General features: G+C 41.8%; 1 protein-coding gene across 5 annotated transcripts in view; it reads right to left on the bottom strand.

Moving 5' to 3' along the window:
• Positions 1-18490, bottom strand: part of pde4a (phosphodiesterase 4A, cAMP-specific) — a 43837-nt gene that overhangs the window by 19077 nt on the left and 6270 nt on the right. The window contains exon 1 of one of the 5 annotated variants that reach the window (XM_034220362.1): positions 5630-5742. The exons of 1 other annotated variant lie outside the window; for it this stretch is intronic. In XM_034220362.1, the coding sequence (XP_034076253.1) occupies positions 5630-5715 (86 nt within the window). In that variant the 5' untranslated portion in view covers positions 5716-5742. Of the gene's footprint in view, positions 1-1462; positions 2390-5316; positions 5347-5629; positions 5743-18490 lie in introns of those variants that run through there. 3 more of the 5 variants (XM_034220363.1, XM_034220360.1, XM_034220364.1) reach the window with 3 other exon arrangements.

The following is an 18490-nucleotide window of genomic DNA, read 5'->3' as shown; positions in this document are numbered from 1 at the left end:
GGCAGAACATTGGTTTTACATCTGCTGCATTTAATGAAGGTGTTTGTTTTGCCTCTGCTTATCTCATCTCACGGCGACAACACGATAAGCCTAAACACCCAAACATTAGCCACAGAGTGCAGCCTGCTCGAGTGTTTGTAGTTTCTTAGAGAGGAAGTTAATGAAAGAGAGTTGTGACAGCAGCATGAAACATGCAGTTTAACTCTGATGTGCCACTGGATTGGCAGGCTGCCACCGGGCTGCCCTGAGAGTTACACTCTACTGACAAGTCATATTGTAGAGCAGGTCGTGTTTTAGTGAGTAAAATGAGCCATATCAACCGCAGCGTCTCTCTGTGCCAAAGCTGTCTGTATAAAGGTGAGCTTGATTGAGATTTTTTATTTAATTCTCTATTGGGACAAAACGCTGACAGTATTAGGAACACTTCCATAAATTAAGACTGCTTATAAGGGAACATGACAAAAACAGACAAGGTGGAGACTGGAGAGTAAATATACTCAACCAAAATATATTCTGCCAGCACATTCCTGAGTAATGAGAAACCCAGTACACAAGGCTGAGAGAAGTGGATCAATTCAAAGACGAGTTTAGCCAAAGGAGACACGGCAACACGCTTCTCTGGTTACACTCATCTTATCTTCAGCCCAACGTTTTTGTGAAAAGCAAGAATATTGATTTTGCAGCTAAGACATTAAGTCAGTATTGATCGAATGGGGTTTTAGAGTTTGGTGTCATGTTACAATAAAATGATGTACAATTTGTTTGTAATACTGTCAATGTTTGTGAAAAGTATATTGATACAAAATCTACAAGACTTCAGTTATACTTCAGATGTAAAAATCATATGAATCTATTATTGTGACTTTCAGGCTGCAGTAGTAGGTGTTGGGATGGCGACGACAGATGGGGAGCAGGTTTTTAGGGTTGCTGCCGCATCTATTTTTAATGTAGGATCACTTTTATCTCCACAACATTTCCCCACTTCACCTAAACTTATCAAACTTTTGGTGTCAACACACTTTTGAACGGTTTTCAAATTTGACTTAAGTGATATTTTTTTAATTTACTTCTAAATTGGCCAATCAGGAGCCACTCCTATCCCCAGAAGGCATTGTGAATATGGCTACAGATCAAATGATCATTTAACAAGTTTCCCCGGTAATGAAAAACGCATCCGAACTGTCTGCCAGGGAGACCCTCTGCTGCCGCACACGCTAATCCTCCTTCTTATTTTCCTCTGAAAACGTTGGGAGTAATTATTAGACTCGTTTCTCAATGTAGCTTTCCCCAAAAATCTAATCCATCTAGAGTGTGAACATGGAATAATTTACTCTGAGATCTTGCATTACAGACACGTTGCAGCACACATAATGCCTAAGCCTTGGTAACACAAACATAAATGAGAAAAGTTTCTTTATCAATAGAAGATATGTTAGTGAGGACAAATCAGATGCTTGGATACCTGCTCAAACACAGAGATAAGCGTCCTCGCTCCTGAATACTGCGGTTCAGTTTCAAACGTCGAAACAGAGCCGAGCCCCCGTTTCCTCGCCACTGATCGACCGGTGACACTGGGGAGGTGAGGGGGGCTGCGTGAGGAGGACCATCAGGACTCTCCCTCAATGTCAGCTGTGGTGTCAGCCTCCTCTGACTCATCGCTGCTCTCTGGCCCTGGTGTAGCCCACCAGTTAAAGAAAACTCCCCCGGCCTCCACTTAAAACCGGCTGTCTCGCTCTGTTTGGCTGTCTCCCTCCCACGCAGTCCCCCCTTATCCACTTTTTAGTCGTCGACTCACGTCTCAGACAGACAGAACCGCAGCACCTGCAAACTGTGCTCAGTCCTGAGCAAGATTTAATAAAAGGCCTGATCCTCCCTTTAGTCCTGCTTCCTCATGCCGGAGGAGTCAAAGTGCATACACATGCATATCCCGGCTCTGATCCTCAGGCCCCGGCTGCTTAAACTCCAGTTCCCCCCTTCTCACACCCTCAATTTGCTCCGTGGATTAATGCAGGTCTCCTTAATCCTTGCCTGTGCACGTTTGTCTTTTGGTTGGTTGTTTCCTCAGACTCCCAGAACAGAGCTCTTCTGATATTTCCCCCTCTCAGCTCTGTTCACTGCTGCTGCTGGGACCAGTCTGCCCAAACTGGACCTCTGTCCACATCTGGACTCGGTTCTGCTGTCTCACATTCACGTTAAGACAACCAAGACTGCAAAAACATCTGTGGTGACCTCTGTTAATATTGAGGCAACTTAAACAATTAGCCAACTTGTTGCCCTTCAAGTTGTATCTCTTTTTATCTCGTCCCCCCGCCTCACCAGCGCTAGCATGTGCTCTGACAGTCCTTATCTCGCTGCTCGCAGTTCCTCTGCAGCAACAGGAAGGCTGATAAGTAAAAGTAACAACAGGCGCCAGAGTAGAGCAACACACAATTTGAAGAGAAAGTAGAAAACATCCCAGAAAGAGGAGGAGAGAAGAGAGAGAAGTCAGGGTTGACTCATGCCCCTGTGTAAATGTTTACATATTCTACTTTACAGCGTGCAAGGTTTGCGCCCAAAACAAAACATTTCCTATTTTGACATCAACCGCTCTTCCCTTGGCCTTTAGATGTGAGCAGACACAGCAATGCCTTAATGTTGTGCATGAGCAACAATTAGACCATGAAAAAGCTTTCAAACAAGGTGCGTTAGGTCAACCACAACTAATGCAGTGATGACATGGGAGATTGCAATGTTAGACAGCCTCAAGCATGAGTTTTCCTTCTTTACACTTACATGGTTTCTCAACTCAATGAGGCTCAATATGCAGAAATATTTGACTGCAGTGTTAGTAAATACTCTGGTTTTTAGGATTGCTGGCAGCTTGTGAGAAGTTATTATGATGAGGTTGTTTATTACTTGTGTATCCAAAGGCATTGATTAACAGCTTTTGTTAAGAAGTACATTAACCCCTCAACTGCAGAAATGGTGTTTGGAAACAAGCGTGTTGCAAGTGTGGCAATTTCCTTTAAAGAGAGAACTGAAGAAGTGGTGAGCATGTGGTGAGCACACAAACACATCATTCTCAGTAATGAGCACTGCTTACTGTATTTATTTACATAGTTCTACTTTACTATAAAGTTAAACTGTTTTATAGACATCGTTTTTTCTCTCACGTATAACTGAAGAAATTCATTTCATTTTCACTTCATTTGAATCTTTATTTCAAACAGGTTAAAAAAACTAATAAAATAAAACAAATGTGCAAAACAGAATACCGTATTGTTAGAATACAGTATTTATCAATATTCATAATGATATTAATATATTCAACAAAAAATATTCATAATAATAATAAATCATGTGTGTCCGAAAGGGAGCAGGAGGAAGCAAATGCTTGAGTCGTGGATGGCATTTGGACACAAACAAACCTTAGCATCAGAACATGAGAAATGTATGTGGTTTGTTTCATTGTAATTTGAAATAAATAAATGACAGTGACACAAGCAGGTTTTAGTTTATTGTTTCTGATCATTATACTCAAGTATTTAACAATTTCTAATTACATTTTCTTGTTAATTAGTGTCTGTAATGAAGGCAGCAAAATCAATAAGAACAGACCATAAATTACATGCGGCCCAGTCTTGATTAAAACTAAGTCCTAATTTCTGAGTGGAAAGCTCACTCCGACACTTTTTGTTTTTGGTAGCAGGGCTGACCTTTAGTCTGTGTTTGGAAAACAGATTGGACATCTTAAGTTGTGTGTGTAAATGTGTGTCGAAAGAAAGTGTGTGTGCCAGCACCTCTGACAACCTGCATATGTGTGTTTGTTGTGGAAATAATTATCATAAGACGCCAATTAGTAACATACAAGACAAACCTCGATGTCTGTTTACCTTCTTTAAGGACACAGGCGGCTTAGCCAATAATGTTATTGTTCCCATTCTGTGACCGGTCAATACTGGGATACAGATGGTCTGTGTTGTGGGTACACTGGGACACTTCCTTCTCTGTATTTGTGGACTCCAAGGTAAAATCTTCGAGGTCATAAGTGTCCGAGGCAAGTAGCTCTGTGCTCCCACACTGTTTAGGCTATCTCCTCAAATATGTTGTTTACTCTCTGCGAAACCAGTTAGATGGGCTGGCAAGAGAGAGGCTCTCCAGAATTGACGTGGCAACTCTACCGTGAAGTCAGAACCTCTGACTCTTGGACTTGTGATGTGAATCCTCCGGCCGTTAACTCCAAATAAACCATCATGTGTTTGACATCAAAGCTACTGCTCTTCCCGTGTCTCCTTCCTGAGTCGGTGACTCCCACTGCATAGCTACACAGAAGTTTCCACTACAGTGTTTATCTGTGACTGTGGTGAAGCACAAAGAGGTAAGATATTCAAACGTTGGTGTCAACATTTGAATAAACACGCCGCACATACCAAATGAGAGCACAAATGAGATGCCCCCTGAAAAGTGTCTGTTTTCCCCTCAGCTGTTCTGCAATAGCAGCTAACAAGAAAAAGCAAGCACAACCTGCTGCCTGAATTTGGTGTTCCACCTTTCCGCAAGCATCTAAAAGCCCGCGCACAGCAAAGAACAAAGTGAAGGTAAGATGCCTTGTCAAGCTGCTTCCTTCTCTCCTCCTGCCTTCCACATTCACTAGCTTATTGTTTCTCCTGACTCTCGCTTTCTCTCCACTCTTTTCCTGGTAGAGTGACTATCGTTTGTTTATGACACACAGGGGATGGATGGGTTGTCTTGGAAATTCGCTTTTTTTAAAGTCCTCACATACAGCCTGTTTGAACAGTGCCTTTCAAAGACAGACTTTGGAAAAATGTCAAGAATTCTGATTCACATGACAGTTACTATTGTAATCTCTGGAGAGCTGATGAGGAGACAATTATTCTATCTTATATTAAATCCACCAGTCCCTGCTGCCTGCTCAATAATAGCTGGTGTGAAGCCTATCAAAGTGACTCATGCACACATGTGGACACACACACCCGTGGAGAAACACACTGGCGAGAAATGCACCCCCATGTTGCACTCAGGCACACACACGCAGTTGAGCATCATTGTTAAAGCTCCTGTCTTTTGCATGTGCTCACACAGACTGTACACAGGGTGATAATAAGCCGAGATGTGGGCAGCTCTCTTGGTTTCATTATGTGAAAGCAGAGTCCCTGGAGTGCGGACAATGACATGATGATCAGAGGTTTCAGGGGGGAGGGGATTTGTATCAGCTGAGTGACTCCTTCTTATAGGAGATAACAAACCTCCTCCAAAGACGGAGTGGAGCACATTAAAGCTGCTGTCTCCCCTGAACCGCCTCACTCTGTTAGTTACCTCATTCACACCAACGGTGTTTCAGGGCCGATTCCGAGCTGGAGCTTGAAAAGCACCGGGTTTTCCTGTTCACACCGCAGCGGAGCAGTCTCTTAGCTCCGGAATCCGGTTCGTTTCAAGCACCAAAAAATTGTAGGGCTAGAGCAAAAGCACCGCATACGTCACGCTTACGTCGAGGCGGAGGCGGAGGCCGGGGCAGGGGGCGGATCAACTCCTGAACAACAACAAAAAGCCCGCGTTTTATGCAGTTTGTACACAACGATGGAGAAACTTAACAAGCAGCAGTGGTCTACTGAAGAGACCAGCTACCTACTGGGAATCTGGTCTTCCGAAGAGGTACAGAGGAAGCTGGAGCACAATCGGCCATTGTTGTTGTTGTCGCTTGTCGGTGTGAGCCATGTGTGAGCATGGGGTGTGAGCTGTGAGGGGTTTCCGCGCGGTTTGGCTTTATGAAGCAGGCACGCAAATGGTTACGTCATGACGCAAACAATGACGCAATGACGCAGCACCAGTCGGACTCTGGGCGGTGTGAAAAGAGCCTCCGCTAAACCGAAGAACCGGTTCTGAACCTGAAAAGCTCTAGCACGGAGCTTGAACCGGAGTTGCGTTTTGGTGTGAATGAGGTAAGCTCACCTACAGAGACAGACCTGTGGTTATGGAGGACGGAACATGACTTAAGTATAAATAAATAAATGTATGAAGAAATACAGGAATAAATAAATAAATACGTAAATAAATAAATAAATAAATACAGGAATAAATAAATACAGGAATAAATATATGACGAAATAAATACAGAAATAAATAAATGTTGAAATGAATACACAAATAAATAAATAAAAGAATAAATACATAAATAAATGCATAAATAAATATGGAAATAAATACATCAATGTATAAATAAATAAATAAAAGTCGAAAATAAAACAGAACACACGTTATTATATATCTTTCATTTATTTCTACATTTACGCGACATACATTTATTTATTTATTTATTTATGTATTTATGTGTCCGTATGCTAATGAGGTGGGCGGTCCTAACCTCAGTCTGAAGCAGGATTGGTTACAGGAGTGTGTGATCATTTCTGGCAGAGGGCTCTAATACTAACGCCTGGATAACCGCGCTGATTCGAATGCAGGAGCTTTACTGTTTAGCCCTTATCTTTATACATCCATGGTTTATCCACAGTTGTAAGGTTTATTTATGGATATTGATTTAAGAGCCATTGGAGATCATTTACGATCATTAGCGGACCATTTAGAGAACGGAGAACCAAAAGACTATGTCCAGTTTCGTGTGGAACGATGTATAGAGGACTTGGCTCAGCTCGTCATGATGTGACTTGCCACGAATCTATTGCTTCTGCCTGGCTCCAACAATTGGCGAATCCTGCTTCAGACTGAGGTTAGGACCGCCCACCTCATTAGCATACGGACACATAAATACATAAATAAATAAATGTATCTCGCGTAAATGTAGAAATAAATGAAAGATATATAATAACGTGTGTTCTGTTTTATTTTCGACTTTTATTTATACATTGATGTATTTATTTCCATATTTATTTATGCATTTATTTATGCATTTATTCTTTTATTTATTTATTTGTGTATTCATTTCAACATTTATTTATTTCTGTATTTATTTCTGTATTTATTTATTCCTGTATTTATTTATTCCTGTATTTATTTATTTATTTACGTATTTATTTATTTATTCCTGTATTTCTTCATACATTTATTTATTTATACTTAAGTCATGTTCCGTCCTCCATATGTGGTAGGCTAATGGATATGTGATGAGAGATACGGTCACTGACTTGTAAAATGTATAGCTCATTAATTTAGTGGGAATACTGTTAACAGCATTCCAACTATCTGTTCTTCTACGAACGAAATTCTTTATTATTCCGCCTGTTATTTTGGCCCTCTTCTTCTCCCACGTTCCACATCGCAGAAACTCCGTTCGAACATCAAAACGTCCAGCTCGGTCGGGAATCGATGGCTATTACTTTTGTCATTCATAACTTTCATAATTCCAGAGATATAACCCATAATTCATCACATTTTTAACATTTTAACTTTAACATTGCGCAGCTCGTTAAGGCAGAGTGCGTGATCTCAGAGTTAGAGTGGAGGACAGTTTGAAATGTACCTTCATATTTTATTTTAAAACTGCCATAACTCCCAAACCCTACATTCCTGAGACATAATTTTTCATGACAAACGTATACGAAAACATCTCGTAGCTTGAAAAATGCCAAATAATTAAGCAAAAACTAATTAAACAAAATGCCTCTGAGGGCATGAAGTGACAAAAACTTTCAACATGTCTCCATTAGAGCCCATTGTTATTTCAGGCTGATATTTCCTCACGGTAGCAGCCGCACACCTTTAGTTAATCTGCCAAAAAGGCCACATTATTAACCCGAAAGTACACAAAAAGCACACTTCAGATACTCAAGGTCCTTGAGATGCTTCACGCTTTGAAATTTCATCGATATCTGTTACGGTTCTTCAATAAAACGTTCACATGTAAGAGGTTTATCTCTCATTCAGAACAATGGAAACCTTTCATCTCTGGACGCCTCGTTAGCTCAAATATAAACACCTGTGTCATGGAACACGATGATGTCATAACTCCAACTGACATGCTCAGAGCAGCAGACTTCAGATAATGGTTAATGGTCCTGCCCTCAACAGCTCTACGTCAATTATGGGCTGTCATCATATGCCGTTTCCATGGAAACGCATCCCTCGCCATAAAAGGCGATGTCGCTTTACATGAACTCCTATGAAAATGTTCAAAAAGTGCTCAAACTTCACATGTGTGCTAACAGTCCAGCCGTGAAGACATCTACAGGACAGTTTTGAGATTTATTCAAATGCTGTTGCCATGGCAACACAATGCTCGCCATGAAACACGGTTTTCTCATAACTTCAGTGAAAATATTCCAAACGGCCCAAAACTTCACAGGCTTGGTAACGATGCAGCCATGAACGCATCTAAGCGTATTATGGGATGTCATCAAATGCCGTTGGCATGGCGACAGATCATTCGCCATCAAGTTAGTTCAAAAGTTTGCAGTTCAAAAATGGTGCTTTCTTTTCTTCAAGCCCCCAGTGTTCATGTATCATTCCAATCTAAATTCTTCACTTTCTTCTTACACATTACATTTTAGCATAGCAATTCAGCGTCAGCTTTTCAGCATAAAGCATTCCCACTAGCAATTTCTTCAGGAATTGCATTCTCTAGTTGCATGATCTGCAGTCGCTGTGTAGCATAAAGCTAAATTGGATTGAGGTAGGAAAATATCAGGTATTACTGTGGTGCAGTTATGAAATTAGGACAATACATTTTACACAGCGTGCAGAATAAGCCGGGAAAATTGAACTGTTCTGCAGCAGCACTTAATTTTCTCTCTTCTCTGCACACGTTTCTGCAACAAAAGGGGGAGCTTGATTTGGTGTCATTAATACGGCAGGCTTCAAAGGGCTTTGGGGCTCCGAGACATGCAGCGATTAGTCTAATTAAACCTTTAAGTCTTTATGAGAGTGTAGAGGAGATTCACATACATCCCCTACATTGACCCGCTCTTGCAATCGATTATTCATTAACAGTCATCACGAGGAAGCCCCTGGATGGGGCTAGCTGCTGCCGCATCAGTATTTTCCAAACAGCCTGGTTGGTGTCGACTCTCCTTTTCCTCATCCCACTGTATGGTGCCGTTAATCAGGCCTTTCTGAAGGGAAGAGCCGACACTTACTTATTTAAGCTTCTTTAAATAAAAAAATCGCAGTCAATCTTTCCCCCCACCACATTGTCCTCATTCTCCTCAGTTCACTAATTTTACGATTTACCTAAATCCGTCCTCCTTTCTCTCCGTACCACACACACACAAACACACACAAACACAGTCAGAATGACAGTTATTTCCTGCCCCCGCTTCCTCCTCTGCCAGGCAAGCACAGATGCTTATTTCCACGTTCAAACCCCCTTCTCCAGTACTCCCCCCACCCACCCATGAGCGGTGCCTCACCCAGGCATTTAGCACCTGGCTGATTGCTACCAGTGTGGGGGTTGCAGTGAGGGGAGTTGAAGGGAAGAGGAGCAAGGACTTGCAAATTGGGAATGGGTGCTTCTTTCATGGCTGACCATGTAATCACAGCTGTATGCCATTGCTCCGGTTGAATCATCTGCTGTTATATTGAGCACATTGAGAGTTTTTATTATGAGGCGCTCTCAGGCTGGGGCATGCTTTTAGGGCAACATGCCCATAACTGACACATCTCAAATGACATGTCCTGAGCGGGCCTGCCATCTCCGCTTGCCTCAGCTTGCCCTTTGTGCCTCTCAGGCAATCACAAGAGAGGGATGGAGACAGAAGCACGCTCAAGCCTACTTCCATTTTAATGGCGACATTTACAGTATGATGCACAAGAATCTTAGAGGAGAGTGCTGGCGCAACGCCATACAGGCTAAGAGAGGGCATCTGGCCACCAGAGCTTCTCAGAGACACGAGGAGAACAATGCAATGACGCACATGGAGAGAGGATAAACGCAAGACAGGACCCTGGAGCAGAAGTGAACAACAGGAAAGGTATGTCAGTATAGTCACACTGTGGAATCTGATCTATTGTAATATCCACTAATCTTTTCTCACTAATTCAATATATTTAAATCACATTTCTAATCATCACCATCACAACAATTCAAAAGCTTATAATCATGAACCCAGGCTTCGTGACTTCTTGCAACCTGGCTGCCAAACGCTCATTAAACTCATCAATTATGTTAGCGGGGAATCATTATAATCTTATTAACATATTTTCCAGCATACATTGCATTTGAATCAATGCTCTCCAGAATCCTTCCTTTACCCCGTTTGAATGCAGTTGCATCAGGGGGGCTTGTTATGAGCCTTTCGTGCATGCATCTCAGATGAGTCACGATATTTTCTCAGATAAAAATGAAAATAATACTAACCCCCATGAAAATTCAAATCCACTTCAGCCCCTACCTCCACACTCTCAGAGCTGCGGTGAGATCTGCATTGTTGTACTAATACTGGACTGACCGTGGCTGTGAACAGTATAATAAAAACGTACTCCACTGTGCAGGGAGTATTTCAACTTTAAATCCATACTGTAAGGACTGGAAAACAAATATCTTGAAACCTGAAATCGAATGACCAAATCGAAGAAAACTGTTTACTTTAATTCAACACAGAATATAAAGGCCTGGTCATTTTTTAAATCTAATAATTAATAAAATATGTTTATACAGTCACTCTGACCTCCTCTGTTTGTCCCCCTAATCCAGGCGTAGCATCTCCCACCCATCCAGCTCTCGGCTGCGCTGTGGTCAAATCACAGAGCCGTGGATTACAGCAGATTATCTCACCCCCAGGATCACTGACCCAACACCGAGCGGCCGAACACAGAGAGCCAGCCTCAGCCCGTGAAAGTGCAGAACAGGGTTACTCAGAGCGATTCGCTATCATTCACACACCTGGCAAACGGCTCAGGAAAAGGATTTATTTGATGTGCTACAGTAGACAGGATAATCAGCCTTTATTCCGCACAGCAACAGGCCTTCCCCATTGTGAAAGGACAGCCACCGCCAGCCCTCTTAATCTATTAATGCACCGTACAAAATCATTTCCAAATGGATTGGGTGGTGCACATTAGACACACAAAGCTCTTAGCACAGTTTTCTCTTTCACCTGAGGAATCTGGACTCGGCTGTGGATTGTCTTACACCTTGCATTCTTCAAAACCAAGCACCCGTCACTGTACATCACCATCAGCAGATCTCTGAACTCCCACAAACTCCCACAAACTCACAGGAGTCTCTCCTCTGGAGGAGACCGACTGGTTCTGTCATCTGAAACTTTGTGACATGGCCTGCTGCACAGTGTACAGCTGCTTTTCAAATGTAAAGTGGAGACTTTTTTTATTATAGGGCATTGCTCAATTGTTGTTTTGTTGGTTCTGTAGTCCAGCAGGTTGGGCTTGATTTGACTACGAGGTTACAAATTACGTCTACTAGCTTCAATGTTTACCTCGACATCAAATAAACTGAAAATTACTTTTTCATTTGAATTCAAACCCTGGCAGTCATAGTGTGATGCTCTGCCAGGCCTGTACCGCAGCCATCTTCACTTCTTGCTTGTTTTGCGGCCTTCCTGCCCTCAATCTGGTCTTTAGGAAGTCAAACACATGCTCAGTTGGACTCGGTTCAGAGGACTGACCTGGCCAATAAGGATTATTTCACAATGTTGACACACAATTGAATTGGTTACCTTGCCTGCAAATTGAGAATAATTGTCCTGCTGTTGTGTCCAAACATTTGAGGACTTTGTGCAAAAAGCTACAGATCTTAACAGACACTGTCTTGGAGTTTAGCCAAAAGAATAAAAACAAATGTGTTCTTAGTGTTCTGCACTTTTACATCATCTAAGAAGCAGGGGGCAACCAGGTCAGCACAGCTTGTTTTATTTTCTGTTCTGTCTTTCAATCTTCCTGAGTCTCTCAGAAATCATCATAAATGGTGCACACACCCAGAACCAGCAGGAAGAAACCGTTCTGCCTCTTCATAATCTCTTCACTCTTCATCCTCGCACACCAGGAGCTCTCTGCTCTTTTATATGCAAATCCCCCATGACCCCAGAGGCCTTTTAATGTGAAAGGTAAGTATTTAAAAATCGGGACTCTAAACAAACACCCTGCTCAGTTTATAACCAGCCTTCAGATTCCCAAATATCAAGGGGGCAACTAGAGGAACTGTTTGCTTAATGAGCATCCTTGCTCTCAAAAAGCACCTTGTAGGATTGCGATACAGGAGCTCCTCTGAATTCTCCTCCCCTCTGCTGTTGTGGAGACAGAGGCTGGGCTAAACAGATGGATCATCTGACACAGAGAAAGCATCCCGAGAGATGACAGATGGAGAGGCATGTTCAATTGGTACTCTGTTTAGTTTTCTGCCAATCGCATCCAGATAAATTAGGAGTTGAGAGACCGACTCCTCAACGGGGAGAGTGACTATTCGGCGACAGCAAGAGTAATAGAGCGACATTGATTTGCTTTTGATGTTTAATGGAGTTTCTCAGAGAGGAGACCATGGCGGAGAGGGTGTGGGAAGAAAAGACGGAATTGGGGTCGATGAGATAAAAGTGGTATCCAGTCGAATTCTACTTAATGAACTAGAGTTTAATTGCAATGACTAGCATTCCTGAGCCTTCTCACAAAAACCAATTAATACTTGTTGTGGAGACGAGGAGAAAAACGTCTGAGAGAATGTGGAAATACAATCAAGCTGAACTGTACAAAGTAGTGATAGCACTGTACTATACCACCATATCCATAACCCCCCCCCCCCTTACTCCCCAACAAGCCCACACAAGGAGTGGTATTTTTAGCGCATCACCCTATCTCTGAGATGGAGCGCGTAACTCCCTCTCTGCAGGCTGGTGCTGCTGGGCCTCTTTTATTTTAATCCAGATAGAGAAAGAGAGAGAGGGAGTGTGAGTCATCCAGAGCTATACCTTTGTGTCACTGTGGCTCTGTTCCTCCACACATTTCACTATCTTTCCTCCATCTGTCTTTACACTCAGTCTGCCACTTTGAGCTAATGTAAGAATATCTATCTTATATTAATCTATCCATCTCTATCTATCTATCTATCTATCTATCTATCTATCTATCTATCTATCTATGGCCTCAAAATCTACTTATTCATTCTGTCTTTCAAATTGTCTTTAATCAGATCTAGGAGTGAAATGCAGACTAATAAGCCATTTTATCATTAACATGTGTCATACATATTCTGCAGCACAAAGATGGTTGGCTGCCTATTATCCTGGAATGATAGATAATTACTGATATAATGTGGTGCAAAAACAAGTCCTGGGCAGGGTGCAGCTGAGTGAGAGGGAGTACAAGGTTGATTTGAACACACAGAGAAATGGTCCATTTAGCTTGGTGCTCTGAATTGTCCTGTAACGCATTCATGGTGTGGCTGAACAAAAGGGATTGCACCATTGAATTGCTTCCCCACTTTTTTGCTTTGCTGTATTTTTCTTCATATTCATCACCATGTATAGCAGTGCAACTCAGATGGACACGTCTTAGAAACTAATGCAGTCTTACTGGAAGTAAACTCCGGTTGATGAATACGACGAAAAAGGAGCATTATGAAACCATTTTACTTCAAAGAAAAGCACTCACCTACAGTCATGAGCTTTTGGTAAGGGCTGAAAGAGTGAGATCGCAGATGCAATAAGCCAAAATGATTTGTTTCCGTGGGATGGTGTAAGTCTTAACTAAGAGAGCCCTTTCACATCACACACATCCATCGTAATTACAAGAAATATTAATTATAGCCACTTTAAATTATGCTTTTTGTATGATGCATTCTATGATTTTATATAATTAAGGATTATACCTTTAGAAATAAGATAGGAAATTCACATCCCTGGAGATCCAATATACCATACATTTAACGAGGACAATGAATAGAACTATACTCCAATTACAGTGCTGTTATAATAGGCGCTAAGCACGAGAATCATGTTAGCAAGAGAACAATAAGAAAATCAGTGTGATCATCTTAGCAGTGAGATATCATTAGTGAGGAAAAGGCAGAATCAACTGTGTGGATTCACTCGTCCTGAAGCTGCCTCAGGGCCATTGCCTTGCAGCGGGCAGTGAAGGCGACATGCTTGTCTGATGAATCATATGTCTTTTTTTATTGCTTTACCATTTGATGCCCTCCCATCCCCAAAAAATGTCATGAGTACTATAATGTACATCTATTAAAAGTGTTCCACAATTCAAAATGCTAATTGTCATTCATGTCTGTCTCACATCACGTCAATCAGCAGCTAGAATATTTCAGCATAATGTGATTTCACTTTGTCACACCTGCCAGACCTTCAAAAGAGAGGTTGATGTTTAAACAACCCTTATTAAAAAAAGTCAAGGAAAATATAAAAGATGGATAGATTTAGCTTGAAGTTGCATTAGTGTGTTTCTGCTCCTACTGTCTTCCCTTCACCATTTGTCTTTCTGAGCACTGATAAAGGTATTATTTTGATTATTCTAAGAGGTGCAGATGATGTTGTAAATATTGTGTTCTCCTACTAATGTGCAAAGAAGCAGGAGACGAAAAACGATTTATTAGATTTATCAGCAGAGAATTGAGTGAACCAGGGGAGCCAAGTGCTCCCGATGGCAAAATGATGGAGGAAGAAGCTGTAATTGGGTAATGAGGCCTGAGCGGTGTGGTAGGAAAGGCAGTCAGACTCTAGCAGTTTCCAAAACGTCATAGTCTGGGAATATGGGCTGTGAGAATTAGCAGTATGTCCAAACAGAATGGATGTCTCCCACTCTGCATGTCCCCAGACACTTTCCGTCTCACAAAAACACTCGCACATGCACACACGCAGACGTTCAGCCTTGATAGCTGTGCCAGTGCGGCTCTCTGCCTGCCTTTCACAGCTCAGGATTCCACAAAAGCAGCGCACAAGTATCGTGCACTGCGGCTGCATCAACAATCACTTTTCCACTGACGGAAACAGACGGGCCTCGTGTGCATAACAAGGAAACTGCTGGAAAAGTCAGGAAGCAAAGTGGAGGAATTCAGGAATTTCTAAGCCAGTGGTTTCTGGAGCTTCGTGACGGCACAACATTATAGTGGCAAACGCTTTACCATCATGATGAACCCATCTTTAGGAGATGTGCCATGCCCTGCGGGGTGCAAAATGAGGACATTACACACACATACTCACACAAGTCTTTCACATTATCTCACTCTCACTGCCTTCACATACACACATGCACAAGTGGGCAAACACACACTGACATGCTGATGTAGAACCAAGTGTTCCTCCATGGACTCTAGCACGCAGAAGCAGCCACACTCAATATCTTCTTATACATATTGAAACGCAGAATGGAAACTGAAATAAAGCTCAATAAAACACTGGAGGCTGAGGCTGGTTTGGTTTAATCTCATTACACTAAGAGCCCGAGGCCTCTCTCCCCTATTTATAGCACCCTGAGAGCGAGGAGGGCCGGCCTTCATGAGCACAACATCATCACTGGCTTGTGCAACTGAGACCGCGAGTGACAAAGGGACACGATCAAACGCAGACAGGTCTTGCATCAAATGTAATGTGACAAAATGCACATTCGCCAATTATCTGTAAAGAAAATCCCACTCATTCTCTATTCTCTGGACACATGCACACTTCTGTTCTTCTCCACTCTCCTCATATTCACACCTTCTCCCGGGTCCCTCCTGTTTAATGTAAGGGAATGGGCTCAGGAGTTGTCTTCTGTTAAACTAGGCAGCATCTCTTATACCTCTGATACTGTCGACATGTTTCTCTGGTATTTTCTGGCACTCAAACTGAGGATGAGGAGGAGCAGTCTTGGATGGATTTAACTGATATGTTTAGGGACACTTTGAAAGTTTTACCTGGCATTGTCAGGTAAAACTTTTTGATTTACACCAGAAACCTTTTGATGTATTGAAAAATACCCAAAACAAAATGAAAAAACCTCGTTAGAAAAGCTGCATGGAGTGAAAAAACACTCAATTGTGTTCTTTTTAAAGATAAAGCCTCACAAGAAAACCCCCAAACCACACAAGCAATCACATTGTAAGCCCCTTGATACAAGCACAACAAAAATAAGGGAGACGGACTAGGCCTCGTCGGTGTTAATTACTTTCTCTTTGTTGGGGGTAAAATACACCTCCAAGTTTGCGTCAGCATCATTAGAAATCCTGTATAATGGAGGCGTGCACAATGGAGGATGTAAAATAATCTGCTGTGGAGCTGGCCCAAGAAGTAAATTCAAAAAACATTTAGATCTTAAAGTGAAAAGTAGGGCATCAAATGAAATACCATGCTGAACCCTTGGGCCATGCCATTTCCCCCTCTCTGCCCTCCAACAGCCTCAATGTTGAGTGTTAATGTGTGAACATGAACATGACCTACACGAAATGGGCTCACTGCTCTGACAGGACAGGTTACGCTCAAACACTGATCTAGGATCTGCAACAGAAGCTCTTTTTCTAACAGAGGTCTACATCAGCCTGCCTTTCACACCTTCAATCGGCTATAAATCACAAGCTTCTTCATGCATATATATACATATATATTCCTCACACAAACTTATCACATCTGTGTTTATTTTCATGGGTTTCTGATTCATTCTGTTGGCAATAAAAAAAATATGCCACGACTTAGACAGAATGCAACACGCATAATGCATTTCTAAGCAGAAGCCTCAATACATCATCAGACAGCAACATAAAGAAAAATACACTGTAATGTCATATGTACCAAGAAGAACATGTAAATTATTATTATTTTAATAATATACAAGGAACTTTAAGCCTTTACAATGTCATATATTTCAGAAAAAACTAAAGAATTACAGTGATTAAAACATTTCTAAAAGATGTGAAACCTTTGCAACATGTACGTTTTTTGTTCAATTGTTGCACGTTTAAATACGACCTCACATTATCCTAATCACGTTGACACAACAACCCTGTTTCTTTCTTCATTTAAGTTTTCAGAACAGGCTTGATTTTTTCTTTTTTTCGCATCGGTTAAAGGTGTTAAGAAAGTTGAGATTGTCAGTACTGTACTTAAATAAAATGTTCATACAGGAGTCAGGCAGCAGTCAATGAGAAAAGGACCATATTTCTCACTTAATGTATTTCCCCAGGAAACATTTTCCTTGCAAGTCATCTTTAATACAGCACGATGTTTCTAGATTGTGGTCCCATGAAGTCAATGTAAATAACGTTTTGTAAGTATGTTTACATTGTGGTTTGGACTGCTTGCGAGATACGTTTCCATCCAACAACAGCTCACAAGTCATGACAATGTATATTTTCTGGCTGATTTGTTATTTAGCTTTCCAAATTAAGATGCTATAAAACATTTAGTGTCACATTTAGCACGCCCTTGTGCCGTTTGTGTTTGGATTGCAAACGCTTATGTTTTGCTGTTGTTTGCAGTATTTTCTTTCCAATCAAGCTCACACAACAACAGAGGAGCTGAGCCAGACGAAAAATGTACAAAAACAAACCATTTCCTGCTATATGTCTTTCTCAGCCGTCCTATATATCTGACAACACTGTGTTACCATAATATATAGGCAGCATACACAAGCTGGCTTGGTTTAGTGGACAGAATAATAATGCATTTCTGAACAAAGCTTTTGGTCATATTGGTTGCGACTAGGCCACAGTGTACAGTAAGGAAGTCTGTGACATGCACGCCATTATTAAGGCCATCTGTCCCTCTTCTCTAAGCAGGACTGACACACTTTCATAATCATCCAGTGAAGCTGATAATGTGCCAGTAATTTTTGGCAACAACCCTGTCCCGGGGCAGGAGGTCTGGAAGTGATACCTCAGATGAGACGTTGGCATCAGCAGGCATTTGAACAAGCGCATGTTTTTCATCTGTGTCTGTCCGTGCCAAACGTGGTCTCCAGGTGCTCTCCTTCATCTCTTTCTGCTCTGATTTGTTGTGAGGTTTTGTTTTGAACTAGGCTCTCTGTGCGCTCCCCTGACGTGCCTTGCATTAGTCTGACAATGCGCTCTGATCGACAGGTGTAAGCTATGTGTTCTTTCTGCTCCACTGTGTTTGTGTGTTTTCTGCCCTGACACACAGAGGACAGAGGGGTTTGTCAGTCTCAGTCATTCAGACTGATCTGTGCCGAAGACAGCAGCCGAAAGCACATTACAGCGGGGTCGTGGTTTAACTCAGTGCCACAGCTGCTGAGACCACTGACTGTGTCTAAATTACGGTGGTCTGCCTGAACTGCTGAGGAGCAATATGGACTCAATAGCTTTGTTCACACATCCGCTTTGTTAGGAAATCGCACACAAAACAAGCATCATGTTGGAGGTTTCTGTCACACAGAGCGGTTTGCTTGGGGTGAAAGACTACCACTTATTTTGAAATTGAATACGCTGCACATGTTGACATTTAAATACTTGCAAGTCTCAGCAAAGTAGACATTTTTCCTTAGTTTAAAGTGGGTTTCTTTATTTCACTAAAAAGGGTTTTCCTTTCAGTTCCTCTTAGTGCCTAATTATGGGCATGAAAATAAATTACTATTACTACCAAAAATCTTTGTT

Source organism: Gymnodraco acuticeps, unplaced genomic scaffold (genome assembly GCF_902827175.1).
Source record: "Gymnodraco acuticeps unplaced genomic scaffold, fGymAcu1.1, whole genome shotgun sequence".
Lineage (NCBI taxonomy): Eukaryota > Metazoa > Chordata > Actinopteri > Perciformes > Bathydraconidae > Gymnodraco > Gymnodraco acuticeps.
The sequence above is the reverse complement of the archived record's forward strand: the minus strand, read 5'-3'. Positions and strand labels throughout refer to the sequence as shown.